This window comes from Penicillium griseofulvum (assembly GCF_001561935.1).
Source record: "Penicillium griseofulvum strain PG3 chromosome Unknown contig_80, whole genome shotgun sequence".
Lineage (NCBI taxonomy): Eukaryota > Fungi > Ascomycota > Eurotiomycetes > Eurotiales > Aspergillaceae > Penicillium > Penicillium griseofulvum.
In genome coordinates this window covers 5667239-5695213 of record NW_024467471.1, presented here as the reverse complement: position 1 = coordinate 5695213, position 27975 = coordinate 5667239, and the positions used below count along the sequence as shown (strand labels likewise).

General features: G+C 49.0%; 11 protein-coding genes across 11 annotated transcripts; 8 read left to right on the top strand and 3 right to left on the bottom strand.

Annotated features, from left to right (window-relative positions):
• Positions 1 to 9: 9 nt before the first annotated feature.
• PGRI_030240 (UbiD family decarboxylase) lies at positions 10 to 1562 on the bottom strand (the record flags this gene model as incomplete). The annotated part of the gene is made up of 2 exons (XM_040790737.1): positions 10 to 546; positions 597 to 1562. The coding sequence occupies 2 exons, from the start codon at positions 1560 to 1562 to the stop codon at positions 10 to 12; spliced, it is 1503 nt and encodes a 500-aa protein (XP_040647690.1).
• A 505-nt stretch (positions 1563 to 2067) lies between these two features.
• Positions 2068 to 2797, top strand: PGRI_030230 (flavin reductase family protein; the record flags this gene model as incomplete). The annotated part of the gene is made up of 2 exons (XM_040790736.1): positions 2068 to 2121; positions 2168 to 2797. The coding sequence occupies 2 exons, from the start codon at positions 2068 to 2070 to the stop codon at positions 2795 to 2797; spliced, it is 684 nt and encodes a 227-aa protein (XP_040647689.1).
• A 372-nt stretch (positions 2798 to 3169) lies between these two features.
• Positions 3170 to 4507, top strand: PGRI_030220 (SNG1 family protein; the record flags this gene model as incomplete). Its single annotated transcript, XM_040790735.1, has 1 exon — positions 3170 to 4507. The coding sequence occupies one exon, from the start codon at positions 3170 to 3172 to the stop codon at positions 4505 to 4507; it is 1338 nt and encodes a 445-aa protein (XP_040647688.1).
• A 998-nt stretch (positions 4508 to 5505) lies between these two features.
• Positions 5506 to 7318, top strand: PGRI_030210 (sugar porter family MFS transporter; the record flags this gene model as incomplete). The annotated part of the gene is made up of 4 exons (XM_040790734.1): positions 5506 to 5748; positions 5804 to 6060; positions 6126 to 6543; positions 6602 to 7318. The coding sequence occupies 4 exons, from the start codon at positions 5506 to 5508 to the stop codon at positions 7316 to 7318; spliced, it is 1635 nt and encodes a 544-aa protein (XP_040647687.1).
• Positions 7319 to 7497: 179 nt separating this feature from the next.
• PGRI_030200 (putative phenol 2-monooxygenase) lies at positions 7498 to 9711 on the bottom strand (the record flags this gene model as incomplete). Its single annotated transcript, XM_040790733.1, has 5 exons — positions 7498 to 8717; positions 8782 to 8816; positions 8874 to 9346; positions 9409 to 9622; positions 9671 to 9711. The coding sequence occupies 5 exons, from the start codon at positions 9709 to 9711 to the stop codon at positions 7498 to 7500; spliced, it is 1983 nt and encodes a 660-aa protein (XP_040647686.1).
• Positions 9712 to 11497: 1786 nt separating this feature from the next.
• tktA (transketolase tktA) lies at positions 11498 to 13947 on the top strand (the record flags this gene model as incomplete). The annotated part of the gene is made up of 6 exons (XM_040790732.1): positions 11498 to 11551; positions 11683 to 11825; positions 11932 to 12016; positions 12066 to 12360; positions 12420 to 13783; positions 13834 to 13947. The coding sequence occupies 6 exons, from the start codon at positions 11498 to 11500 to the stop codon at positions 13945 to 13947; spliced, it is 2055 nt and encodes a 684-aa protein (XP_040647685.1).
• A 153-nt stretch (positions 13948 to 14100) lies between these two features.
• Positions 14101 to 15123, bottom strand: PGRI_030180 (Dehydrogenase, multihelical; the record flags this gene model as incomplete). Its single annotated transcript, XM_040790731.1, has 1 exon — positions 14101 to 15123. The coding sequence occupies one exon, from the start codon at positions 15121 to 15123 to the stop codon at positions 14101 to 14103; it is 1023 nt and encodes a 340-aa protein (XP_040647684.1).
• Positions 15124 to 15669: 546 nt separating this feature from the next.
• On the top strand, positions 15670 to 16095 carry PGRI_030170 (uncharacterized protein; the record flags this gene model as incomplete). The annotated part of the gene is made up of 1 exon (XM_040790730.1): positions 15670 to 16095. One exon carries the CDS (start codon positions 15670 to 15672, stop codon positions 16093 to 16095), a length of 426 nt encoding a protein of 141 aa, XP_040647683.1.
• Positions 16096 to 17336: 1241 nt separating this feature from the next.
• On the top strand, positions 17337 to 18725 carry PGRI_030160 (uncharacterized protein; the record flags this gene model as incomplete). The annotated part of the gene is made up of 1 exon (XM_040790729.1): positions 17337 to 18725. The coding sequence occupies one exon, from the start codon at positions 17337 to 17339 to the stop codon at positions 18723 to 18725; it is 1389 nt and encodes a 462-aa protein (XP_040647682.1).
• Positions 18726 to 25149: 6424 nt separating this feature from the next.
• PGRI_030150 (acetate uptake transporter family protein) lies at positions 25150 to 26133 on the top strand (the record flags this gene model as incomplete). The annotated part of the gene is made up of 3 exons (XM_040790728.1): positions 25150 to 25514; positions 25582 to 25753; positions 25813 to 26133. 3 exons carry the CDS (start codon positions 25150 to 25152, stop codon positions 26131 to 26133), a joined length of 858 nt encoding a protein of 285 aa, XP_040647681.1.
• Positions 26134 to 26664: 531 nt separating this feature from the next.
• PGRI_030140 (lactate 2-monooxygenase) lies at positions 26665 to 27909 on the top strand (the record flags this gene model as incomplete). Its single annotated transcript, XM_040790727.1, has 1 exon — positions 26665 to 27909. The coding sequence occupies one exon, from the start codon at positions 26665 to 26667 to the stop codon at positions 27907 to 27909; it is 1245 nt and encodes a 414-aa protein (XP_040647680.1).
• Between the last annotated feature and the right edge of the window lie 66 nt (positions 27910 to 27975).

The window sequence follows — 27975 nt, the reverse complement described above, 5'->3', positions numbered from 1 at the left end:
AAGCTTAATTTACTCCTCCCGGAATCCCATCTTCGTCCAGTTGGCCAAAACCTTCTGTTTGATCTCCTCAGGATACGAGCTCTCAAAATCAGCGGCGACCCAATCTCTCCCGGTGGTATACTCACAAGGGAGAAGAGCATCAGAAACAACCTTTCCACCTTGCACTGGCGATCCATTTCCATGGGCCATATATGGAATAAGCGGGAACCCGCGCACATCCTCGTAGAAGGTCTCGTCAAGGTTAGGGCGGCAGCGAGTCGAGAAAGCCCACATAACATCTTTTCCATTATAAACATCAATGTCGTCGCCACAGAGCACTAGCCGGTGGATGGTATAGCCGGGCTTGGAGCCGAAGACCAGGTCGCCGACCTTCTTGGAGAATTCTTTAGTGTTGGTCTTCATTTCCCGTAGCTTTGCGGTGTCGATTCTTAGGGCGACCCAGGTCACTTGGGACTCGAACGGCGAGAAGGCGTCGGTAACCGGCAGACCGGCTTGTTGGCAGATCTTGCGGATCTCGGCAGCGGCCAGGGAGCCGATCAGGGTATGCTAATACTTGTTACTATGGAACCGAAAAGGTCGGGGTGGGAGCGGCTTACAGTTTCATCGGTTAGTCGACCGCACGATGACATGGGCATAATAGGATTGTTGCGGTAGGTGATGCGGTTGACCTTGTACTTGGGCCACAGGTGGGTATCTCCAGGGAAGACATAGCCGTGCATCTCACCGAAAGGACCCTCGGGACCCTTATCGGTGACGGAAAGGGTACCTTCGAAGACAATCTCAGAAGTGGCAGGCACGTAGAGATCGTTGGTATCGCACTTAACTAGATCTAAGGCGGAACTAGTCATGGCACCCACATATCCAGCCTCGGTCACACCATCAGGGATGGGCATGCTCGAGGCCATGATAGCGGCAGGGGGAACGCCGAATGCCAGAGCCCACGGAGCGTCGCGGCCTTCCTTCTTCCACATCTGGTGAATCTGCCAGATGTGCTGGGGCTCAATCACTAGACCAGTCAGGTGTTTATCATCGGAGACCATGGCGCGGGCAATGGACCAGTTAGTCCAGGACCCATCGGGTGACTGAACAATGTGCATTCCGTATGTTTGGATGTACTTTCCTCCATCGTCTTGATGAATCAAGGGTGCAGGGAGCTTGGTCAGGTCGACTTGGCTTTCATCGAGAAAGTTCTCTTTGCAAGGGCCGGTAGACACGATGTTGGGTGGAATCGGGGCCATGGTACTGGCCGAGAGCATCTTGTCGAGGACGTCGCGCATAGATGCGGTCGGTGGCAAGGCCAAGTGCCGTGCAAGTCGACCATAGCGATCCTTTGGGGACTTCCTGAGAGATGCAGGGGCACCAAGGATACGGAAGAGACCGTTTTCAGTGCCAATGAGATTGTTGAAAAGCGGGGCCTTGTCGTTTGTTTCACAAACCCGACGAGTGATGGCCGCGGCTTCAAGGTTGGGGTCAACTGGAAAGTCGATCTCAACTAGATCATCGTCGGCCTTCAACGCCTCAACAAATGACCGAAAGCAGAGGTGAGGTTCAGTGTTGGTCATTGCGAATCTATTCCTGTAGGAGGTTGTGTATATGTTATGTTGAGTGAAGTTGGACTTGCGAACGAGGGGAGCCCTTGACAACCAAGCCAGCTTAAATATCCCTTCGAGACTCTTCGACGCGGCAGTCTCGGATCGCCACATATTGCCTGTTTTTTTTTCTGTTGGAGTTATTATACAACTGCCTAGGTGGAGCTCACCCCCGGGGCCCCGGTAGTCGAGTCCTGTACTATTCGGGCAGTACCGAGCTACCGAACCAGAGCACCCGAGTGACCGAGACACCAAACATCCACGGTGCCCGAGCCAATCAATCTGTAGGAGTCGATACCGAAAATCGGATACCGGGAAGTGTTGTCACTATGCAGATAGATCATTGCTAGCGTGGTCGGCCGTTACCCCAAAGGGATGCTTATGTGGCGTCGGCACTTCGATCGGCAGCGGGGAATATGCAAATAAGAGGGATTGACTCCCAGAAAGCACAGAAACAGAAAAAGCAACAAAATACGTCATGTTCTATCAGCCTGGAGTGACAGAGCACAATCTTCCCCGTGATCCGTTTAAGGTGAGATTTCAGGATCGAAAATGGATAATATGCCTAACGGTAATAGGCTTGCGTGGTGCCTCGTCCGATCGGATGGATCTCAACCCAGAACAAAGAGGGGCAAGCGAACTTGGCACCTTACTCCCAATTCAACAATCTCACATTCGACCCGCCGTATGTCATGTTTTCTTCCAACCAAACCATGAACGGCACACGTAAGGACACTGTGATCAACGTGGAGCAGACTGGACGGTTCGTCTGGAATCTAGCGACATGGGATCTTCGCGAGGCCGTGAACATCTCGGCGGAGCAAGTGCCCTATGGTGTAGATGAATTTGAGCGTGCGAAGGTCACTAAAGAGCCGGCAAGCCAGATGAATGTCCCCATGGTGCAGGAATCGCCGGTGAAATTCGAGTGCGAATATCATTCTACCGTGCGGCTACCGGGAAATCCTCCAATGGGGACTGTGGACATGGTGATTGGCCGAGTAATCGCTGTACATATCAAAGATGAGGTGTTGACAGATGGAATTCTGGATATCAAGAAGACTAAGCCGATCGCGCGGTGTGGGTACTACCAGTACACGGTGGTGACGGAGACGTTTGACATGGTGATCCCCGGGATGTCTGAGGATGTTTTATATGGGCTGGAGGGGAATGCGAAGCGCAATCGTGAGGCCGAATCACAGAATACGTGATCAGGGGCCCATCATGTAGCTACTATCAGTCATAAACACAAGAGGTCGTTTTTGTAACTTATGCCGCTGAGTCAGCGGGATTTTACTCCAAGATCCAAACTTGGAAGGCCGTCTGTGATTGGTTAGTCCCTAAGCAATTTGATGTCCAGTTTGTTATACTTCGGACGGTGAGACCGGTGCAACCAGCTGGAGTGACCAAGCTCAAATAATCATGCGCAGGCAGTCATTAATACGGGGATCGGCTTCCGAGAATCCCTATAAATGTCACTCTTCAGGGGAACATCAGTCGCCGTTTGCACCTCATATCCCTGATTCCATCTTCTTGACCTTACATTTCCCAAGATGAGACCAGTATCAAACTCATATCCCAAAATGGGCGCATGGAAGGAAATCCGGTCTCGGTTTTTACCAGCTGTGATCGCCATGTTTCTCCTCCTTCAAGCTCTTTTCTTGGTGAACATGTGCTATCTTTACGCAACGCAGTTCCGAAGTGCCAACCGCTATCACAATTTCAATGTCCTTTATGTTGACTATGACGGCGGTATCATCGGAAAGTCTGTGTCAGATGCCTACCACCAGTTACAAGGAGATGGGTTTCCAACCTTGCTGCTGGAATCTTCTAATAAATATCCTCAACCAGAGGATATTCGAGCAGCCGTATGCCGTGGTGACTACTGGGGAGCTGTTTACACCAGTCAGGGTGGATCAACTGGTCTGGCCTCGGCGCTAGCAAACGGGTCCCGCCCGCCGATCTCGCTCACTTACATCTGGAACGGGGTGAGATACCCGGTTTTCTCACAGGCTGCAGTCTACTCCAGCATCTTGAAACTGATAGAAGCCACACGGTCAACATATCAAGCCAACAATGGTTCTTCCGTAGCCACGTCCATCGACCTCTCTAATGCAGCTACCCTCGAAGCGTTCCTCAATCCGATCCACGTGGATGAAATAAACATCAAGGGCACGGAGCAAGGGACAAGGGTCTTCTATAATACAGTATCCATGGTGATGCCAATCATCCAACAGTTCTTTTTCATCTTGGCGCTGAATGGCATATCAACCCATTTTGATGCATTCACCAAGTTGTCCTGGAAAGCGAACGGCCTGATCCGCGCGATAGCCTCTATCCTCTACACTCTCATGGGGGCACTGTTAATGACTGGCTATATCTGGGCTTTCAGGGAGTCCTGGGGACAACAAGGAAGCCGGTTTGTGTTGACTTGGGTCATGCTGTGGCTTCTAATGCACATCAACTTCCTTTTCTTCGATATCACGACTGCTTTCATCCCCATTCAGTTCATGCCATTTATTGTTCTAACATGGGTCATTCTCAATGTCGCCAGCACCATCAGCCCATTTGAGCTGAGTCCGGGTTTCTTCCGCTGGGGTTACGCTCTTCCCTCCCATGAGGCATACCAAGTCCTGATACAAATATGGTCTGGCGGGTGCAACAATCGGCTCTATCGTGCCCTTCCTATTATGTTCTCGTGGTGGATTATTGGTGTCCCCATTGCAGTGTATGCGATTCAATATCGCTGCAAAGCTGCTGTGGATGCTCTGGAAACCTTGGACCATCCAGGCGTGGAAAGTCAATCCGAAGCTAAAGATACGATAACCAACGAGCCAGTGACGCCAGCTGGTACCTCAAGTCGGGAATCTGATCACAATGGGGACTCCATTGAGCCTATTCCTCTTCGTCATATTGCCTAATCAGGGAACTACCCAGTGGAGATGGTTAGTAATGGTGATGGTGATTTTGGGAAAACTTGAAATTGACAGAAAGTGAGAAAAATAAAATATCGCTCGCTTAGCGATGGTTTGACCAATGTGGGCGCCACCCAAGAGCCATGATCCGTAGATGTATTCGAAGTACACAAAATGAGTGGTGTTCTCCTATCTCAAATTAAAATCACAGCGAGTGCCCTAGGCATAGAAATTATGTTCGCGTCTCCTTTTGCCTTGTACACTTTCTAAGCTGGATGATGTTCGATTAAATATACTTTGTGGCTAATACACAAGACAATGCAGTCATGAGGACCTCTTATGAGTTTCAATGTTGACTAATTGCATTTTTATTGAAAACTACATAGTAGCACCTCTCATCTACTGTCGCTAGCTCGCTTCTACGGAGTGAACATTAAAAGTGGGGCGGTAAATGCCAAGCTTCGTGGGCTCCCGTCGTCATCACTTCCCCAGATTCTTAGGTGATGACATCGACTAATCCCCTCAGCAATATTATTGGTCCCTAGAATAATCACGAGGTTCAGAAGACGGAGACTTCCACGCCACTCAAACCCCGAGGACGTGGAGTCTGAAGTTGATATACTGACCAACAGCAACGATGAACCACTCGCGCAATCCATGGCTGAACCAGCAAACCCGCTGAATGCAAACCAAATTTGGCCATTTATCCCTTAATTACGGACATAAGCGAAATCCCCATGAATCGTGCAGGCCCGGGCTCTTGAATCAACGTGTCATCGGTATGATGCGGCCTGCCTGGATCGGTTAGGAGTCGGCTTCCGTCACACTTCCTTAGTCGGGCACTGTATAAGAACGGCTGATCCGGCACAGCATAGACTTTGAAAAATTAGTTGCTAAATAGCAAACATCGCAGCCAAATAGTAATTGCTGGCACTATGTTCGATAAGATTTTCAAAACACGTCCGCAGGAACAATATGCAGATTCTCAGGTCCCTAGGGACTCAATGTCCACAAATGAACACGAGAAAGGCCCTAGTGATCTTGTTGACACGCCTATTCCGTTCCTCACCTGGCGCTCATTTGTTATGGGAATTCTCGTTTCTATGGGCGGTTTCCTTTTCGGTTACGACACCGGTCAGATCTCTGGCTTCCTAGAGATGAAAGACTTCCTTCATCGCTATGGAGAACCCGACTCGGATGGAACTAATCATTTCAGTAATGTTCGTTCGGGTCTCATTGTTGCCTTGGTAAGTGGTGTGCCTTTGTCATTTCTTACTCACATGCTAACACACCAACTCACAGCTGTCGATTGGTACTCTGATAGGAGCTTTAGTCGCAGCACCGATCGCTGACCGCTTAGGACGAAAGTGGTCTATCACCTGGTGGTCTCTAATGGTGTGTATTGGAATCACTATCCAGATCTCCTCACCTTTTGGCAAGTGGTACCAGGTCGCTATGGGTCGTTGGGTTGCTGGACTCGGAGTTGGCGCGATTTCTCTACTGGTACCTATGTACCAAGCCGAATCAGGACCGAGGCACATTCGAGGATCGTTGATTAGGTATGTTGGATGCCCAACCCTAGGGCCATCACAGACTGAAATTGTCGGCTTCTAACTCTCCCTAGTACATATCAGCTATTCATCACACTTGGAATCTTCGTTGCCAATTGTATCAACTTTGGAACCGAAGCTCGCACCGATACCGGTTCATGGCGTATTCCTATGGGTGTCACATATATCTGGGCCATAATCCTTGGGTTTGGCATGATGCTCTTCCCTGAAAGTCCACGCTACGACTATCGCAACGGCAAAAAGGATCAAGCTAAGAAAGCTCTTGCTAAAATCTATGGTATCCCTCATAACCACCGCGCTCTGCACCTCGAGTTCGATGAAATCAGACAGAAATACGAGGAGGAAAAGCGCAACGGGAAGATTAGCTGGATACAGATGTTCCGCGCCCCGACGATGGGGAGACGGGTCGCTGTTGGCGTCACCTTGCAAGCTCTGCAGCAGCTCACAGGTGCTAACTACTTCTTCTATTATGTGAGTTTTAGATATTGGTGAAATATCGAGCAGAAAAGAACCAACTAACACCTACTAGGGAACAACGATCTTCAATGGTGCTGGAATTAAAAACAGTTATGTCACCCAGATGATTCTAGGCGGCGTCAACTTTGGAACAACGTTTTTTGGCCTCTATCTAATCGAGCACTATGGTCGACGCCGTTCGCTCATAGCCGGTGCCCTATGGATGTTCGTCTGCTTCATGGTATTTGCCTCGGTGGGCCATTTCTCCCTAGATCGAGAGGATCCAGAGAGAACAAAATCTGCCGGTGTGGTTATGGTCGTCTTTGCCTGTCTTTTTATTCTTGGCTTTGCCAGTACTTGGGGTCCCATGGTATGGACGATCATCGCCGAGTTGTATCCTTCACAATACCGTGCGCGCGCCATGTCTCTGGCAACTGCATCGAACTGGCTCTGGAACTTCCTGCTTGCCTTCTTCACCCCCTTTATCACTGGCGACATTGACTTCCGCTTCGGGTATGTCTTTGCCGGTTGTCTTTTCCTTGCAGCGGCCCTGGTTTACTTCGCCGTTATTGAGGGACAGGGCCGTACACTGGAGGAGATCGATACCATGTACCGGATGGGAGTGAAGCCATGGCAAAGCTCGAAGTTCCGGTTCCCTGATAATCCAGACCTTACCCGGGATTCGTTGAATAAAGATGAGAATACCCCCGGGTCGGCTCATGTTGCTGATCCTCATACTGAGCTAAGAGAGGATGGGTCATGGATGCCCGAGACACGCGCGCAGTCATGAAGGTGGTTGTGGATTTGCGCCAAGTGCAGTTAGATAGTGCGATTGTGTACCGATAGTCTTATTTTTTCTTTCTCAACGATGTTGTTTATTCATCTAGTCGGCTACTCCGAAGCGTTAGCTTGCAACGATTTATATTTAAAAAATCTCGCCTATAGTATTGCTGTCGTGTGTAATGGTGTCTAGCGAACTGGTTCAATCTCGTCTGTGGGCGACTTCTTCACAAGAATACCATCCAAGTACTGTGTCATTTCCTCCGCATCTCCAAGCTCACCCACCCATCCGATATATTGATCCGGACGAACGACCACCAACGCCCCAAGAACCCGGTCAACTCCCCACTTCTCATATGCTGTTCCATCACAATATCGATCAAATATGCAAGGGTCATCACACCAAATCTTGTCATATGCCCATCCTTTCATCGAATCGAAAGGGCGCAGGATCTCTGGAAAATCAAAGAATTCGACCCCCTTCCACGGCGAAGCGTGGACGGTGAATACATCAACAGGACTCTCGAATCGACCAGGAATTCCCAGGTAGCGGCCAAGGGGTGAAATATTTGTTCCAGACTGTCCAGCCAAAGCCCGACTCAACGTCTCAATGCGTTGCTTCTGTATTGGGTTTCGTATATCCCCAGCTAAAACTAGGATTCGAAAGCGCCCATCGCTTTCCAGCGATCTTGTCGTCCATAATGGGGCGCCATCAGCCTGGTTCCGAAGCTTTACCGGCCGGACTCTCTCCCCAGGAATCATATGCCGTGCAAAGGCAAATTCAGCATTGTTTTCAGCTTTCTGAACAAGGCTGCTCGCGGGGTAAAAGACCTTCCATCCATCAGCGAAGTCCTCAAACCTCTCCGCAATAAGGGCCATGTCTGAAGCTTTCGTATCCGCCACGGCAGGTTTCTGATTATTGAACATAGGCGACCAGTTGCGATCGAAGTCAAGTAACATCTCCGCAAGCGGGTGTCTCTCAGCAGCATAAGTCTCAAGAATCTCAGGTTTGAGAGTACCCGCCACAGCAAGAGCAATTTTCCACCCTACGTTGAACCCGTCTTGCAAACTCATATTCATGCCGAGTCCCATTTTTGGCGAGTGTGTGTGCACGGCATCACCAGCTAGGAAGACCCGGTTGTCCTTGGTGGATTGCGCGGAGATCCGCTGTCCGACTTGGTAGACGGTCCACCAGCTACATTCCTTATAGTCAAAAGTGAACGGAGCGAATATGGCTTGCACACGCTCACGGATTAGGCCCGGCGTGATTTTCGAGCGATCGAATCTGTCGGTTGTACCCGCTTCACAGGTCTGCACGGGGACGTAGAAGCGGACTAAGCCCCGTTCGCGTGGGACTACAAGTATTGTGCCTATGGCATTGGTAACGATGCTTAAGCGGCGGACGTCCGCTATTGAAGATTTGAATTAGTGGATTCGGTTAGGAGAGCATTCTACGTAGGGGGTAGTACTTACGGAAGTCACTGAGGGGTATAACATCTATAACGCCCCTGAATACACAGTTATATTAGCTTCCGTGGCATGGTTGCACAATGAATACCACCAACCATATATGGTCCGTGTTAGACCCTTCCACGGGGATGTTCAGCTGTTTTCTCGTCCAGCTGTGGGCACCATCACACCCAATCAGATATTTGGCTTTAATTGTCTCAACTTGCGTCTTCTGTGGCTTTTTGCGCGGGGCAAAATCGGCCCGTTCATCAGGGAGCAAATCATTGCGGTTCACTTCGTTGCCAGCAGTTTCACACGCAGCTTCGACTTTCGAATCATCTTCACCAAGAACTCGGACCTTGACGGTTATAGGATACGAGTCAACATCAGTGTTCAATTCCTTTTCATATTCCAAAGAATCGGCGATCACACTGTATTCCACGTCAAGGTCAGAGTGCTCCCGAATACTATCGAGAATAAACCGCTCAATGCGTCCCTGAGTCAAGCATGTATTGTAGAATGGCGACTCCTCGACCCTAGATACATTAATATAAGCCTGTCGGATAAGCTTTCCCATCGGACCAGGGGCCTATTTGTTCGTGTTATCGTTAGACGGGGCGTAATATTGGTAGAAAATAAGCTGGCACACACCCAAATGTTTGCCTCAGTGCTGATAGATCCCTCCTGTATAACACGGTGTTGGAAGCCCATGCTGTCAAATAATTCCAGCGTTCGAGCACGAAGCCCATCTGCATGGCCTAGGAAGACCTTCGTGTCACGCTTGTCGATGATGCGTGCGTTGACTCCATAACGAGCCATCCAGTACGCTGCCATCAAGCCGGATGGACCGGCACCAATGATGAGTCTGCGAGAGCATATTAGGTTGTGCTAGACAAATATAGTGGAAACTTACACATCAGTTTGGGACTGAGTCGATTTGTCTTCTTTGTCCATGGCGTACGACGGATATCTCAATATATTTGAGCAGATGCTGAATGTTGACGCGCGGATAGAAATAAAGTCAATGAATCCTTCAATTCACCCGAGGTACCTTTATATAAAGCCATATGGGCATGCCGAGCTACAAGATACTAAGAGGAGGGCCAGCCCCTGTAAGCTGACTCAAGCCACAGATAATCACGAGGTCCGGGGTTGCAAGAATTCCAAAATCGTTCCTAATCCAAGGGTATTCCGTGTTAAGCTGTACAATAATCTCCCTCACAGGTTTGACATACGACAATGCTTATCCGATCAACATGCTTTCATATCCAAGCCATACCAGTCAGACGCCCTAGTTTCCTTTCTGTTGTGTCATGGAGATTCAGAAGCTGAAAATAACTGCCCGATTCTTAATGTGCGCATGTAGCGCAAGCTGACCTGACTAGCACGTTGCTCAAATTGGGCTGGCATGCTCGATTTTGAGGTGAGGATATTGCCTGAAGTTCCCCTTCAAACAATTCATCGGAGTTAAGGCTCCGGTATGGCGATTGCTTCGAAAAGCAATGTACTCGCTGAATGGTTATTAATGACATAGATGATATAATCCCAGAATCGCGTTCAAAATGTGATATAAGACTGGAAGGTTCCCCTCTTTCTAATCCTGGCTGATGAAGTTGACTTTCTGGGGAAGCACAGCAAGGGTTAAGTTGTGTATGTACTCGGATAGGAGATTGGACGAAGATAGGTTAAGAACAGCCAAGAGTGGCTCAGCGCCCATGTTATACAGACATATCGAACATTTTAACAGCAAAGACAGTGCCTCTGGATGTATCACATAGTTCAAATATAGGTCGCACGTGACTTGGTGGTTTCTCCAGCACTACTCCGTACTCGGGAACTACTTTCTGAGTGGGGACTCATGTTGGAAATTCATTGGAGCGGCCATTCCACTTATATCTGCAGAATTCCACTGTCATTGGTGTTTCAATCTTTCCTCGGATTGGCCTGATTAGGGAATCCGATGTACAACTATGTTGGTAAGCGCGGAGTTATCGAGGAGTCTTCCCAGGTCCAGAGCACCAATTCGATCGGAACTGATTTTTTTTCTGTTGACCAGCTGATCATCGGCACGGTTATTGAGCAGCCATAGATGGAAATTCGGCTAATTTCACTCCGTGGAAAAGGCCGGTTGCGAGTCGGAGCAGGGTCCTCCGGACGGCTCCCGGTGTATACTAACAGAACGTGTGGATGTCAAGCCGGAAGAGTGTCGGAAAATGCGGGCCATTGGGATCAAAACGGAAGAAACGGCTATTGCATTTTGACAAATCCAGGTACATAAGGAGTAGGATCAATGGGTATAACGTGTTCTATACGGAATTCAACGTTGTTAATGGTTATAGTTATAGTTGCTCAGGTCAGGTGCTAGGCAGGTGACCCCGGGAGCCCCTCGTTGATGACTCAGCCCATGATGCAATAGGTAGATAAGAAAATATATACAAGTTTAAAAGAAGTCAATTGGATGGATTTAGCCTGTAAAAAGAAATATGTATAATCTCGTAAATAGATTTCTTCAATTCTGTTAAATTTGACCCGTAAAAAGTGCTGAGTTGAGCTGCAAGCCAAGTACCCCACCGACATCATATGTACACTACCCCCACCTGGCCAACAAATACCTACGTGCAGCCCCTCTTCCTCTTCTTCTCCCCATTCATCCTCCACCTCACTCCCTTTAACACAAAAATGTATGTATCAAGCTGATTTGAAGTGATTTTTATCTCTAACGGTATTAGAATCCGCCATCATGGGTTACACTGATTTGGACCAGTTGGCTGTTAACACCATCCGTGTTCTTGCGGTACGTTGAGCTTCACCGGGCAATTGCCCCTCCGTTTCATACGTTCAATTGGAGCAACATTTGAGTCTTCGGCCTCATATGCAGCTTCAATGAACACAATCGAGGAAATCTGACTAACAGTTCGCTATCAGGTTGATGCCACCTCCAAGGCCAACTCCGGTCACCCCGGTGCCCCTATGGGCATGGCCCCCGTGGCCCACGTTCTGTTCAACAAGTTCATGAACTTCAACCCTAAGAACCCTGATTGGGCCAACCGTGATCGTTTCGTTCTCTCGTAAGTGCTTCCCTCGCCTGAGGTCAGGCTGGTCATGGCAACAGCCTTTCCATTCAGACCGAAATAACCGCGCTGTTGGAACACCGGCTAATCTCGAATTGGATAGTAACGGCCACGGCTGCATGCTGCAGTATGCTCTCCTTCACTTGTTCGGATACGCCATCTCCCTGGATGACCTGAAGAACTTCCGTGTAAGTCCCTCTAAATTCTATGCAAGCAGCCTTTTACTAATTTTAATAGCAACTCGACAGCATCACCCCCGGCCACCCCGAGGCTCACGACACCCCCGGTGTTGAGGTCACCACTGGTCCTCTTGGCCAGGGTTTCGCCAACGCTGTCGGTCTTGCCATGGCCCAGGCTCACACCGGCGGTGTTTTCAACAAGCCCGGATTCGAGCTTTTCAACAACTACACCTACATGTTCTTCGGTGATGGTTGCGCTATGGAGGGTATTGCCAGTGAGGCTGCCTCTATGGCTGGTCACCTGAAGCTTGGCAACCTGATTGCCATCTACGATGACAACCACATCTCCATTGGTAAGATTGATTCGAGTACCCCAAATTAGCTATTAAATGCTGACAGGTTATCTCTACAGATGGTGACACCAAGTGTGCCTTCACTGAGGATGTTATGAAGCGCTTCGAGTCCTACGGCTGGCACACCGAGTGGGTTAAGGATGGTGACAACGACCTCGCGGGTATCGAGGCTGCCATCCGCAAGTGTCAGCAGGTTACTGACAAGCCCTCCGTCATCAAGCTGACCACCACCATTGGCTTCGGCTCCAAGCTTGCCGGTACCGGTGGTGTCCACGGCAACCCTCTCAAGGCTGACGACGCCCAGGGTGTCAAGAAGCTGTTCGGCTTCAACCCCGAGGAGAGCTTTGCTGTTCCCCAGCAGGTTTACGACATGTACCACAAGCACGCTGCTGAGGGTGCTGCCAAGGAGCAGGAGTGGAACCAGCTCTTCCAGAAGTACCAGTCCGAGCACAAGACCGAGGGTGCTGACCTCGCTCGCCGTCTCTCCGGCAAGCTGCCCGAGGGCTGGGAGAAGAAGCTCCCCGTCTACAAGCCTACTGATGCTGCCGTTGCTTCCCGTAAGCTTTCCGAGGCCTGCCTCGAGGCTATCCACGACGTCATTCCCGAGCTGGTCTCTGGTTCCGCTGATCTGACTGGCTCCAACAACACCCGCTGGAAGAACGCCGTTGACTTCCAGCCCCCTGACCTTGGAATTGGTGAGTGGGCCGGCCGCTACATTCGCTACGGTGTGCGTGAGCACGCCATGGCTGCCGTCATGAACGGTCTGGCTGCCTACGGCACCATTATCCCCGCCGGTGGTACTTTCCTGAACTTCGTCTCATACGCCGCCGGTGCCCTCCGTCTGTCGGCTCTGTCCCGCGTCCGTGCCATTCACATTGCTACCCACGACTCTATCGGTCTGGGTGAGGATGGCCCTACTCACCAGCCTATTGAGACTCTGGCTCACTTCCGTGCTCTGCCCAACTGCATGGTCTGGCGTCCTGCCGACGGCAACGAGACCAGCGCTGCCTACTACTCCGCCCTCACCTCTAAGCACACTCCTACTGTCATGGCTCTGACCCGCCAGAACCTGCCCCAGCTTGAGCTCTCTACCATCGAGAACGCCATCAAGGGTGGTTACGTCGCTGTCGACACTCCTAACGCTGCCATCACTATCGTTTCCACTGGTTCTGAGGTTAGCATTGCCATCGAGGCTGCCACATACCTTCAGGAGAAGCACGGTGTTGCTGCCCGTGTTGTGTCCATTCCTTGCTTCGAGGTCTTCGATGCCCAGACCAAGGAGTACCGTCTCCAGGTCCTGCCCGACGGCATCCCCGTGCTGTCCGTCGAGGCTCTGTCCACCATGGGTTGGGAGCGCTACTCGCACGAGCAGTTCGGTCTGAACCGCTTCGGTGCCTCCGGTCCTTACAAGGAGGTGTACGCTGTAAGTTATCTTCACTCATTGTCTCATGACCATTCACTAATTATCCGCAGAAATTCGAGTTCACCCCCGAGGGCATCAGCAAGCGTGCTCTTGCCACCATCGATTTCTACAAGGGCCACACCGTGCGCTCTCCCATTAACCGTGCTTTCCAGCAGATCCTGTAAGGGACGGAACGAATATGACGTAACAAAATGTTTTGGTTTTTTAATAGGGGAGCTATGGCCCTCTAGATATACAAGAATGCGAATAGAGCACTCTATTGTTCACTTTTCAAATCAGTAACCCTAAAACAGTAATTATATCAGTACTTAAATCGATTACAACTCTCCCCATTTCTTCTTCTGCAACTCCACAACATCCCTCAACATCTCCTGTTTCTTCTTCCGTGTCTCAGGAGTATACGGCCCATAAGCGTCTTCAGTCTGCTTAACAACCAAATCTTTCCATGCCTGTTCACCCTCAATATCGATCTGCCCTAACTCCCCCCACACGTTCTGAATCGTCGGGGCAAGCTTCTGCAAAAATGCCCCGATTCCACCCTCTCCACCACCAGCATGATAACTTTCAAACACACCACTACCAGCCCACCGCGGCCCCAAACTAGCTGTAACGAGAGAATCCAAGTCCCTTGCTGAGACGACCCCTTCCCCAACAAGATGACACGCCTCCCTTAGCAGCGCAAAAGCAAGCCTATTTCCCACGAACCCAGGAATCTCCTTATGCAGAGTGATAGGCCGGTAATGCTTCGAACCCGACTGCTCCCCGCCCGAACCACCAGCGCCATCCGAAACCTGGGGACCAGGTATATCGCCGAAATATTTCTTCACAAACTCAACCCGGTCGACATTAGTCTCAGGCCCGGGCACAATCTCAACAAGCGGCATCAGATGCGGCGGGTTGAACGGGTGCGCCACGAGTAACCGCTCCGCAACACGGTCCGCGGCCTCGCATCCGGATGCTTGGGCCGACGCTGGGATTCCAGATGAACTGCTCCACAGGTGGGCATCTGGATCTGCGAGACTGGCAACTTCCTTCCAGAGAGCCTGTTTCGAGGATGTGACTTCCGGGCTTTGTTCTTGGATGATTGTTGCGTCTTGGATGGCTTCCGGGAGGGTAGTGGCTAGTTTTAGGCGGGAGGTGCTGATCAGCTCGTCAATTAGGGTTGAGTTGACAGAATCGAGGAGGGAGGGTAGTGTGCTCCGGATCTGGGATTCGTAGTCCGGTCGGGGGTCGTAGACTGTTATGCTGGTGTCTGGGCGGCGGAGATGCATTGCTAGCATTGAGAGGCCGATTGTGCCTAGGCCTAGGAGGGCGATTCGGTGAGGGTATTCTGTAGCCATTGCTTTTGACTTTTGGGGATTTGGGCGTTGTTGAGTGTTAGGGAAAGGACCAGGAGTGGGTTGTAGCTATAGGTCTCGGGGATGTTGCCGATGAGTGGGGAATAGCGGGGAGGGAATTATACTCCGTACCTTTCGGTTGTATGACTACATTGTGCAATATAACTAGCTACAGAGATCAATTCAGTTGTGACAACTCAGCTAATATATTAATGCTGGCAACTTGTATACGTAGTAGAGGGGACGACCAATACCTACATACTACATACTATATATATATATATCGTAGAAAAGCGTGCCGAAGAATTACCTGGAATAGGGCTCGTGTCCGATCAATATCAACACTTGGTGTCTATTAGCAGACCTTACGATGACATTGAAATGACTTGGGATGATGGGTTCCTTTCATGCTGAGCCTCATCAGCCACCAGTCTGCCTCTGATTGGTGCCACGACACATGGCGCTAGCTATGCACTGCCTGGGCCTCTGAAAAAGGACAACCTCCAGCATTTCACCCTCACCACTTTCCTATTATCAGTTCGCCAAGTCATGTCTGATCCTATCTCTGTAGCTGGTACCGCTGTCGGTATTATCTCACTCGGTCTGCAGGTCTGCGGCGAGATTGTTTCGTTCTGCCAGGCATGGCAGGGGTTCAACGAGGATATCGAAACCATCAGTCAAAAGGCCAATAGTCTTCGTATGCCACTGAGAGCTTTGAGGGAACTGATTGAAGACTTCCGTACTACTGATCCCTCGATCGCGACCGACCTCGAAGAGAAGGCGAAGAGCATCGAACAAGCAGTAAAACGGCTCAAGACAGCGACAGACCGATATTCATCTACCACATCCGACAAAGACTCTTTCCGGTTCCAGGTCAAAAAGGCGGCATATCCCTTTCGAAAGGAAGGGTTGCGTGACATAGCAAGTGACCTCGACAGCGTTCAGGGAGTGCTTGATACGGCATTACTGATGTGAGTTTGTTTTTTTACTAACTGCTCAGGGTTAACGCAATCTCGTCAGAAATGAGATCCATGCTAATTTTATATTAGCTATTCGGCGCAAAGCACTCGAAATTTAGTGGGGGAGATGCAGCAGATGGTAGCCCCTCCTATACCCAAATACTCTATGTCGCCCATATTAATTGATTTCAGCGCTTGGCATTACAAGATCTACCAAAGCAATTCATGCCACCACCAAGTTTACTACAGTCATGGTGTGCCCAACATGAACAACTATCTGCATTGAGCTCATCTTTGCAAAGCACAACGCAGGGTGACCATACGATACAAAACACCCCCATCGCAACAAATCCTAGTGGAGCCTCTCCAGATTCATACAGAACAGAAACGACTGATGAAACATCAATTACTTACCACGATCGGAATCCAACGAAGAATAGACGTATACCTCGTTCACGTCCACCACGGAAGGAAACAGAAGTCATCAGGCTATCCTACCAGTATTATAGTCGCATGTTGAATTTTGCCATTCGAGCCTCGTTCTCGCTTAGCAAGGGTGCTGGAGGATATTCAATTGCTCCTTCGCTACATCTACAGCCCTTGGTGGACTTAGAAAATAGTGTGGGATACCGCATTATTCGCGAGTTTGCGATCGAACTTAGGTTTAAACCCATCACAGTTGAATTAGGCCTCACTAGCATGTTACAGAGCCTGCAACGCGCATTCGATCTCCAAGAGGCAACTCCATTTGATTCAATTTGGATGTGGGGTAGAGAGATGTCACTTTTTGATGTAGGTTCATCCCGCATTTCGATACCAACCATTTCTCTGACGCAAGCAGGTTTGTTATTACTATAACAGACTCCATCATTATTCGTCTGAGTCACAGTCTAGAATTCTCCACTTCTTACTGGATTGTGGCGTCAAGCCTGGTACAATAGATATTATGCACAATGAAGCCGTCTCTTTTGGACAAGACTCTATAGGCTCTCGCCTACTCGACCTTGACTGTTCCTTCGCCATCAGTATGCCTCATTCTCTAGCTAGGAGGCAGTACATTCGTCACCTGCTTTGCCACAGCGATGAGTGTATGTGAACATTCCCCGTATCCTATTCAACGGGACTAATTTGCTTCAAGTAATCCAAATCCCGAATATCATAAGAATCTTACTCCAAGAATCCGAGGATGAATTGAGGGATGTCCTTGACTCTGGAACCGTTTCCCCAAATGAAGAGATTCACGCTTCTCCGCATCGCATGATTCGTACTCCCACATTGCTTGATTACGCATTTGGATGGCCAAAAGGGATACAAATCTTACTTGAAGCAGGCGCTGATACAAGTGCGCGGACCTGGAGAATCCCTTATGCCGAAGATAACAACAACGAGGATACTTATCATTCAGTCAAGCTTCTCATTGAGGCTGGATTTTCGTGCAACTGGTTTGATATTGAGAGATGCCAAGATGACGGCAGTGAGAAAATAAAATCGCTTTTAATCAACGACTTGGTCGCACGGCAGCAAAGACTTTGGCTTTTGGCCCAATCCTGCTTGCCTGCTGGCCAACTTCCAAACTTGATCTCAATGGACGAGAAGACAGGCAAAATTACGATACTCGACGTACACACTGCAGAGATATATGCTCGCCTAGTGAAGAAAGGGATATCCATTGGTACAATCCGCCAGTGTGGGAATTTTCAAAATTGGAATAATTTTGGCTCTGTTCATCATTCTCCAGGTTTCTCTGTCAAGACACTGGAGGAACTTTGTCAAGTTGGCTTCCGGGATATTAACCAGAGAGACTCTCGAGGACTTACACCTCTCATGACCACAATTGTTCCATTTTGGAGGAAGGAAATGTGGGCGGAGCGAATGCATTGGCTGATTTCCAAAGGTGCTGATCTGGATCAAGAAGTACCCGGGACCAGTTCAACCGTAACACATCATCTCGGGTTCAGTGTCGGAGAGTATATTTTAAGTTTGAGGGACTACGATCTACGCCCAAAATATGATTTGGAACTCTTCTCGATGTTGGAACAGTCTTTTCTTCTCCTTCCTTCGGTTCGGGATAGATGTTCCTGCGCGTGCTCTCCCGGCGGGTGCACTACGATGTCGGTATTGCTACGACGTATTGTTGGGAACGTCGATTCTAACCGGTATTGGATGGTAGAGCTAAGCCATTTGTTCCGGGAGATAATAAAATTTATCCTTCGGTGGACTAGAGGAGATACAGAAATTGGCTGGGGGGTTATCAGATTTCTGACCTTTGATGCATTGGGTCTGAAACATTCGTGTTGCGTCAACATCTCCGCTCGACGCTATCTTTGTCCCAAACTTGTCAGCAGAGAAGAAGAAGAAGTCGAAGAGATTCATGACGAAGAAATGCCAAGAATATTGGAACTTGAAAAACTTCTCACTGAACTCAAAGTCAAGTTTGACGAGCTTAACCAACCTGTGATGGAATTTTTGGAAGGATACTGGCACACTCGCATGATCGAAGTTCTCTCCCAACGTGATCCCTACGACGAGGAACATGTCACTGAATCAAGACGAATCGGTGTCACGCTAGAGCTGGATGAGTGTGTTGTCCCTGACAGGGCATCTCTGCTTATTGGCTCAAAGATCAAGCCCGAGCACAGTACATAGAGTGAGATGTTACGCATATCGATCTTCTATTAACTTCCGTTCTGATCACCATCTTCTACAGGGCACACTTTGGTATCAATCTAAGTGATGTCCTCCGTTTTATGTCATCTCGAAGCATATTATCGCAGAGAAATTGCTTGCAACCACATCCGATGATGCATCGAGCAAGAGCCCTATACCAGTATGCTTCACGGCATGTCGACAAGCCGCTTCCCATAGCATGTCAGGGGTTATCGCGGGATGATAGATAGTACCTAGTTTCTACCACAATGTTTGTAGCTAAGTGCACGTTGGGTCACCTCAGGGTGTGAGAAGTTTAACTTCAATGCCACACCCCAAATAGCGATGGAACTCACAGAAATGGAGACAAACACCCCATACTGAGAGTGTAAAGGAAATAAAGGCGTACTGTTGGTATGCAGAGGAGCCAGAGCAACGGGGTTCAGGAAGATATTCAATTGTCTTCATTTTGAGTCGGCTCAAGTAGCTCCATTTTCCAAGTCCGCAAATGCAAGCCCTGTGACTTGATCGAGTTCCATAAGCTCATCTGCCACGGGTAAAGATTGACCAAAGATATTGTCCCACTCAACCCAGTCAAAGTTGAGACTCGGATCAATCATGAAGGGGGTAGAAGGTTGAGGAGGGGGCAGTATATTTTGATTGGCGGTGTCCATGAAGTTGAGGGTAGGAGAGTTAAGGAGGGGTTGTTGAGCCGGGATAGTAGCAGCAGCGGGGCGAGCAAAGGCTACGCCAGGAGCGAATTCTTTGTCGCATGACGAGAGGGTGGCAGTCACTGCTGCGCTCGTAGTAGGTGCGGTCATGGCTGTGGATGCCATGAATTTGAAGTAAGGTGTATCTGCAAAGCCAGACTCGGTTGGCCAATCCTGTCCCGTCCAGGGCAATTGTGGATTTAGACCAGCTTTCTGCCATGCCTTTTGGCGCAGACGACGGATCATATCCCAGGCCTCGCGGCCTCCATTTCTCAATGGGCGTTGTGTGAAAATGTCATCTCCGCCACTTACGACGCCCCCGTCCGGTCCAGAAAGCGACATGATTTGATCAATGAATCCGCGTGATACGGAGGCTTCCGGGCTATATGGTCGTTCGTACAAGTCGATGAGAATAATCCTGGATCGAGTTAGCAGGGCTATTAACTCATGCGTTCAACATACATCATTGCATGCATGGGCTGATGATTTCTTGGCGATCATTAGCTAAAATATCTGTATCTAAAAGATCAGAATACTTACCCTGGCCAGCCCCATTGAAATGGCTGAAAGTCAGGATCCGTCGCCAATCGAATAAACTTCTCCATGAATGCGTAACAGTGGCGTAGCGCACTATTTGAATTAGACTCAATAGCCAATGCCTAGGTGAGTCGCGACACTTACCTTTGGCGTGCTACGGGCCAAATCCGACTTCGGGGATTCCTGAGGAATGGTTGGTACGCAACACAAAATGCCTACATCGATGTTAGTGCCGAATGGGATTTCTGCAAAGACAATTTGACCTTATCAATGAACAATGACAAGATAATCCTAGCCCATTTATGAAACGCGACGAGGACTACTGAATGATATTGCTCCGGGCAGCCAGATGGACCTTCAAGAGGAAGTTCCTCCGAGGTGGAACGAGGAGCTCTTCTTGAAGACACTGCTGACTTTTCAGTTGCAGTTGCCTCTGGAATTCTGTTTATGATAGAGTTGAGTTTGACTTGGAGATCATGGAGGACAGAGCGGAGTTCAACCATATCTCCTCTTGTAAGAGGTTTCGTGCCTAGCTGGATCTTTAGTATCCTACGAACAGACTCTGCGGAAAGGTCAGTCCACGCCCCTAAGATCTAAGCCTAGTATCACTCACGGGCCATTATGCATTTGCCCTTTGCAGACAAATAATACACGTTCACCATCGAGGGGCCACCACAGATAGTCGGGTCATCTGGATTATCGGGTGGCCGCTGACCGCTGGCAACCAGTTGTTCATACTGTTCCGCTTCGGCAGTACCCAACAAGGTGTCCTTGACCTCGCTCGTCTGCCGAGCATCCCAGTAAGTCTCATCGGTAAGCAATGGCGGAAGCCCACTCGACATCGCGATAACGCCATCCATATGCATGATGTGCCACCATAATCGGCGTCGAAACTCTGCCTCCCAAGGATCGATGTTAAAATGGGATGGATCCCGGTGTAACCCCAAGGTCTGTGCCACTCTCACTGCTAAACTGACAAACAAACTACTTGCCAGAGGTTCTTCCTCTCTTGACAAAATTGTCTGTGCAATAAGATAGGCCGCTAGACCGTGAAGTGTGACGCTATGGGGGAACGAGATCTTGGCTAACCAACAAGTAACCTCCTCGCTATACTTTGTTGAGAGGACAGCTCGTGACGAAGTATTGAACTCTGTCTCCATTGTTCTCATAGAAATCGAAACTGAGCCTCCAAACCATATAGCGTATAGGAGTGGAATGAAAGAAGGACTAGGGCATGGCTCCCCCGTATAACTCTTACAGTCATACCAGTCCCAAAATGTATTGTAAAGTTTTAAGATCATTGGAGGATGAATGATAGGACTCAGTGAGTGGACACCAGACATGAACCCCCTGTAGAGGATGTCACTCTGCCATTTCGTCGGAACATGCTTAAGCATATCTGCTTCCACTGCCTTATCACTCACCGGGAAATGACCCGATGGGATGCAAACAGCTTTCTGGATGGGTCCCGAGAAGCCGAGCGGAAAGGGAGAGCGCGTGGTTTGGCTAGTGGTTTGGCTGCCTATCGATTCTCTCCGTTGTCTTCGCTCGCTAGAAACTGAATCGGTTCCAGTATGATCACTACCTGCTGCTAAATCATGTGACCGATTCTGGTTTCCGAGCAATTGATTGAGTTCATCCATTTCATGGGAAATGTAAGCCCAATACGTTGTTCCAACATATCTAACCCAAAATTAGACTCAAACGCACTTCAGCTTAGTGTATCACTACTAACCTTGAACTCCCGCCATCCCCCAAGGACATGTGGCCCAAGTTTGAAGTCCCCAGTGGATCAACAAGATCTGTAGTTTGGCCGTGCGGAATGGGGAACTCATCGCTGCTAGAATCAGCAGGGACACTGAGCGGACTGTCTGGCTGTGTGACGAGAGATTTGGTCCGAGAATTACTGTCCATCGGCGCGGTTTCCACGCTGGGGTTTAATCCAGACGCTTGCGCCTCCGCCGATTCATGAGCCCGATTATCCCTCTTGAGCCGATCAACAAGCGAGACAAGTTGAGCCAGATGGGCTTCAACTGCGCTTAAATCTGTTTTCTGGACATTTGATAATGACGCCGGCCTCGAATGATCAAACGTCGGCTGCTCATCTGTATTTTCGTCATGAATCTGTCTCTGTCGTTTGTTTCTATTCGGCCGGCGGGTACGACTGGGCTTTTTGTCACCTTGTTGTGGTTCGGCGTTGTAGACACACTCGGTGTTGTTTTTCGTGCAGTTGCCGCATACTGGAAGTATCTAAGATAAATGTTCAGCCTAGGCACCATGCTCCTGAGCTTATAATGATCACCTTGTCGCATTTGACTTTGCGCCGACGACACGATTGACAGCTATAGCTCACACGTTTCCGGGTAATGGGTTGACTTCCTGTAGCCGAGGGCGGACGCGCTTGGCCGGTACTAGACGTGTTGGATGGCCGCTCCTCAGGCTGCATGTTCGGCGCGCTTGGTTGGTGATTTATCTGCGTGCCATTCGTCCAATCCAGCGACCAAGTATAAGTGACATTGGCAAATAATTAAAGAATTATGGCATGCATGTGGAACAACCCAGCGTGCAGATATCTAGAAATTGCGTGGTTCCATGAGCCCGGGATCGCGGGGCCGGAGTGATTACTCAGCACTGCGGACCCGTCCACGGGTGGACCCTTGCCCAGCCCGGCGCTTCACCTCCGATCAAAACAGACTTATTCAACTACCAATATGCCATCAATTTTCAAGAATTATACATTGAGCAAAGGGCAAGTCCTTGCTAATCACTCCAGCCGTCGAGTAAGAAGGCCACTCCATTCGTTAAGCACCAAATTGGGGTGATATACCATACACTACACCTGCCGGTCGCCTTGGTAGACACGACGAAATCGATATTATACGCCAATTACCGTTAATTGATAGTCTCTGAAGCAGTTCTTCCAGATTGGATTGTAATGGCGGATTGACGTGGATGAGCTGCTTGCCTATGCCAGTAGCGGTGGGATAAGACTCGCAAAGCGTGGCTCAAGTGGCTGGGCCTAATGCAATGGCTTCTCAGTCAATTTAGAGATTGGAGGATTCCAATACCACTGGTAATGATGGCGCAATTCAGTATTTTGCGAACGTGGTAGTGCTGTTCTCGTTTGTTCCCCCAGTTCCGCCAAAGCCCAAACTCAAACGTACCTAAAGCTGCTAGCTAAAAGACGTTGTTTTGCCAACTTCTCCCAGCACAGAGCGAAGTACAATAGGTGGTATTTCGCTCCACGTCCTCCACTCTGGCCTGGCACATTACGATCCGTAGCCAGGCAATCCGGCTGCCATTGCGGTTAATGGAGTACTGTGTGGTGCTCAGAATATTGGTACGTTTGGTAGAAAAGGAGATCAGACTATGATAAACCATTTCATATTGGTGTATCAGGGTATGTGAATCTTCTGAGGTTTTTAGCTGACATTAGCGATGTTAGGCTAAAATTGTCTCCCATAGATGCTTTCAAATGAAGCACATACAGTGGGTTAATGAGTTAAAAAAGCTGTTTCTCCGAGTTTCTGAGAGTTTGGCCCACTGTGACAATGCCGTGCCTTGGTACAACAATGGAATAAAATCCAAGTCCGAGGTCCATTCTGATGTCTTCTCGGCCGAGTGAATCATTATTCTTCTCTAGTGTGCGCTCATAGCTTATGCCCGGTTTTTGGGCCTAAGAACCCTTACAACAATACGTAATATCCGAAGTCGACTTGCCAGTTATGTCTCAGAACTTTGGTCGGATTGGACAAATCTTTGGGGCTACTCAAGCCTTTGCTAGCCGGCTGTTCAATGCCAAGGTCAGCCCGAATAGGCAATGAGCGACCACGTGGTGTGAAAATAAACCGACCGCTAACATTGTGCTGGCATTTGTCGGAAATTAAATCACCGTAAACAGATTGTCCGGGCTGCTAACCTATTCTTTATGTTATTAATCGCGCGCATACTGAGAGAAACAAAGATTCAATGGAAGCATCGGAAACCCACGTCTAAGCAGCCTGTGAGATTCGGCATATCACTACGCCACTTAACCCGACTTTTCGGACATATGCTGCAGATCTACTCCGTAAGTGGTTCCGATTCGGGATCGGCGAAGGCCGAGACCAAGCACTTCTAGGGCCAGCCCTGCGTTCAGCCCCAGGTACTATGTACTGTTCCGTCCCTTCTCACCTGAGCTGGCACGGCAGGGCATATCGTATGTCCCAAGTCTGATGAACCAATATCATACGTGGTATATTGTGTGTAGTATGTTAGTGGTTGGTGCTACTGATTTCCGTCGGATCCATGTCAAATCTGTTGGAGCTTCATCGTTAATCTCTTTCTGTCATCGAATCAGAGCTGGAATGATAGATGAGTTTTTGACACATCATTTTCAGCTGGGAGATTACCCTGGAGCTAACGACCTTGGGGCTAACAACGGATGGCAGTCTCCCGAGGTCCACTCTTGGCAATTACCTAATCGGGTTATAGTTCCAAGGTTCCAACCAAGGTTGGAAGGTTAAATGAGCCGCTGAAGCTTATCTGTTATCACCTTGGAATTTATGAATGTTCGAGCCGCTGCGTATTTGCACGCATATATTGTAGCTATTTCCAGTTCCCTTTTCCCTAATCATGATCAAAGAATCTCAATGATTGTTCCTCTCAAGTACATATAGTTTCGCGTTTATACCCACACTCCCGTACCACATCCACTTTTTCGGTAAGCTAAAGTGCAGTTCTCGGCCGATGCTTGTTAAACATCATTCTGTCGTTCTCGGCCGAGACTACTTGCAATCAGAAAGGTGGGTAGAAGCTTTCTCAACCAGTCACCACAGAAGAACACAACTAATCCTGTCTCCGCATTTCACTAAACCCCAATGTATACCCCACAACCCTCTATACCGACAGAGCCTAACTGCTCTACCGTGGTGTCTAGGTTTCTCTGTTCGCCTGGGGTAATAGTCCACCCCGCATTGACACTTAGATTATTTCTCTGGGGATGACCATAAACTACTACCCCGTAGTCACTATTTATATTTGATCTTCCCTCTCATCAATTGTTAATGTTAGTTTCTATTATCAAAGATCCTATGATTCCTTTCCATCTTTAATCTCAAAGCTTATACGATCCATTATATCCACCTATTTTGGAGGGGAACGTCACCTCTAATCATATCTCGCAAGACCCAGCAAGCATGACTGTTCTTTCCAATTCCAGCAACCCCCGCCAGGAAATGGATTTTAGCCATGCGGCCGCCACCAGAATTGAAATGGACGACCTTCAACCAACCCACCTCGAGCACTATGGCCCACTTGCACACGTAAATACTGTGGAGTCTCGACTGCCTGCATTTGCGGGCGAACTGCAACCAGGTCTCTACCGGACGCCCAAGCTTCGGAAGTATGCAAATCCTGCGCCTTTAGGTCTCTCGGGGTTTGCCTTGACCACATTTGTACTGGGGTGTATCAATATGGGCACGCGGAATATCACAGAGCCTAATATGGTTGTTGGTGTTGCGTATTCTTATGGTGGGCTGGTGCAGCTTCTCGCTGGCATGTGGTAAGTACCTTCTTATTGAACATGTGCTTCTAGGTGATCTGAATCTAACCATTTATCTGTGTGATAGGGAAATGGCTGCTGGAAACACATTTGGTGCCACCGCTCTGTCTTCATATGGTGGCTTTTGGATAGCCCTAGGCATCACGTTTACCCCTGGATTCCAAATCATGTCAGAGCTTCAGAAGGCAGACAACGGGTCGACCGACATGTTTTACGACTCGTATGGGCTGTTTCTTATGGTATGTTGATTTATGCCATTCAAATCAGCCTTCATATTACCATGCCTAACAAGTCCTAGGGCTGGTTCGCCTTCACATTTCTCCTCCTCACCTGCACTGTCAAATCAACTGCAGTGTTCTTTTCCCTTTTCCTATCAGTGGATGTGGCTTTCTTGCTGCTTGGGCTTGGACACCTCCATCGCGATTCTCACGGAATGCCTAATCCGCAAATCCTCAAAGCTGGAGGCTTATTTGCTCTGATTGCTGCATTCTTGGCATGGTACTCTGCTCTAGCAGGTATCGCGGATGACAGCAACAGCTTTTTCATTATTCCTGTCTTTCACTTCCCGTGGTCCGAGAAAGGTAGGGCTTCCAGACGAGAGGCTGCTGCTGCTGTTTAGTGCTTATCACTATGGACCCGTTCTAGGAAGACCTCTGGACACTAGAGGTTAAGTTGTAGTCAACGATGTTTTAACAGCATCAAAGGTTTATATTGTTATGAATATACCGGGCCCGAATCGAAAAGTTTTTGACATTCAACCTACAGCTGCATGTGGATAGGGCTAGGATGACGGGTAGGGTACAACTTTATATCCGACAAGACCAAGTAACAAATTCACAGCAGTGATCCGTATTATCAAGAAATAATTCGGAGTATTTCTGTTGCTCCCCGGATCATAGCGGATGATGAGGTTTCAAACTATGAAGGACAATGACGTATCTCGGCCGAATATACGTTCACATCAAGCACCGAGCTTGCTTGAGAGCCTCTACAAACCCACCAATTAGAGTCAATTTGGAGCCCCATTGTCTAAAGTATCAGAACCCTGCAAGTTATAAAAGCAGCTTCTATTCCCTAGTTTCCTTCATATTCATCTACAGTTTGTCTCAATCTTCTTTCCAGTCCCTTCTAATTTTCTCCTTCTACGATCATGACGTCTCCACAAGACAACAAATCGGATAGTAAGCCGATTCCCAAACTCACCCCATTCACATACGAAAATGAGGTGTACCAGGCCGGTCGCAAAGGCCAGAAACCCTCGATAACCTTCAACTGCCTCGATTGGGAAAACCTGGCCAAGGATCGTCTGTCTGCAGATTCTTATGGATATGTTTCGGGATCCGCCGGTACTCGTGAGACAGACGATAATAATAAGAAAGCCTTCAAAAAATGGGGGATTGTGCCGTCACGCCTAGTCAAGAGTGACTTCCCAGACCTCAAAACGAAGCTTTTTGGCGAGACCTACGATTATCCGATCGCCATGGCACCGGTAGGCGTGCAGCGCATTTTCCACCCTGATGGGGAGACGGCATCGGCGAAGGCTGCTGAGAAGGAGAACGTCCCCTACATTCTCAGTACCGCATCCTCCACGAGCATCGAGGATGTGGCCAAGGCCAATGGGAACGGGCCGCGTTGGTATCAACTCTACTGGCCTCTGAATGAGAACAATGATATCACGGTGAGCCTGCTCTCAAGAGCGAAGGCAGCAGGTTACAAGGTATTGGTTGTAACCTTGGATACGTACATTCTTGGATGGCGTCCCAGCGACCTGAACAATGCATACAACCCTTTCATCCGTCCAGATGACATCGGTGTAGCACTGGGATTCTCTGACCCTGTATACCGCCGAAAGTTCGAGGAAGAACATGGGAAACCCATTGAGGGGGATCTCGAAACTGCGGCCACCGAGTGGGCACACACCGTATTCCCCGGTGTGAGTCACGGCTGGGAGGATATCAAATTCCTCCAGGAGCACTGGGACGGTCCAATCGTTTTAAAAGGAATTCAGACGGTGGCGGACGCGAAGAAAGCGGTAGATTATGGCGTCCAGGGAATCGTTGTGTCCAACCATGGCGGACGACAACAGGATGGGGGTATTGCATCGTTGGATGTTTTGCCGGAGATTGTGGACGCCGTGGGAGATGATTTGGAAATTATCTTTGACTCAGGTGTTCGCTGCGGTGCTGATATCGCAAAGGCATTAGCACTTGGTGCAAAGATGGTCCTGATTGGTCGTCCGTACGTTTATGGATTGGCCATTCAAGGTGAGGAGGGAGTACGCCATGTGTTGAAGAGTCTCCTAGGAGATTTCAACTTGACTCTCCACCTGTCGGGGATCGTCTCAGTGTCTCCTGAGCACCTGAATCGATCGGTATTGCGCCGGACAGATAAATAAAAGCTTAGTAATAAGACGACATATCAAACACACTTTCCACAGTTCAAAATATATTGAATTTCTTTT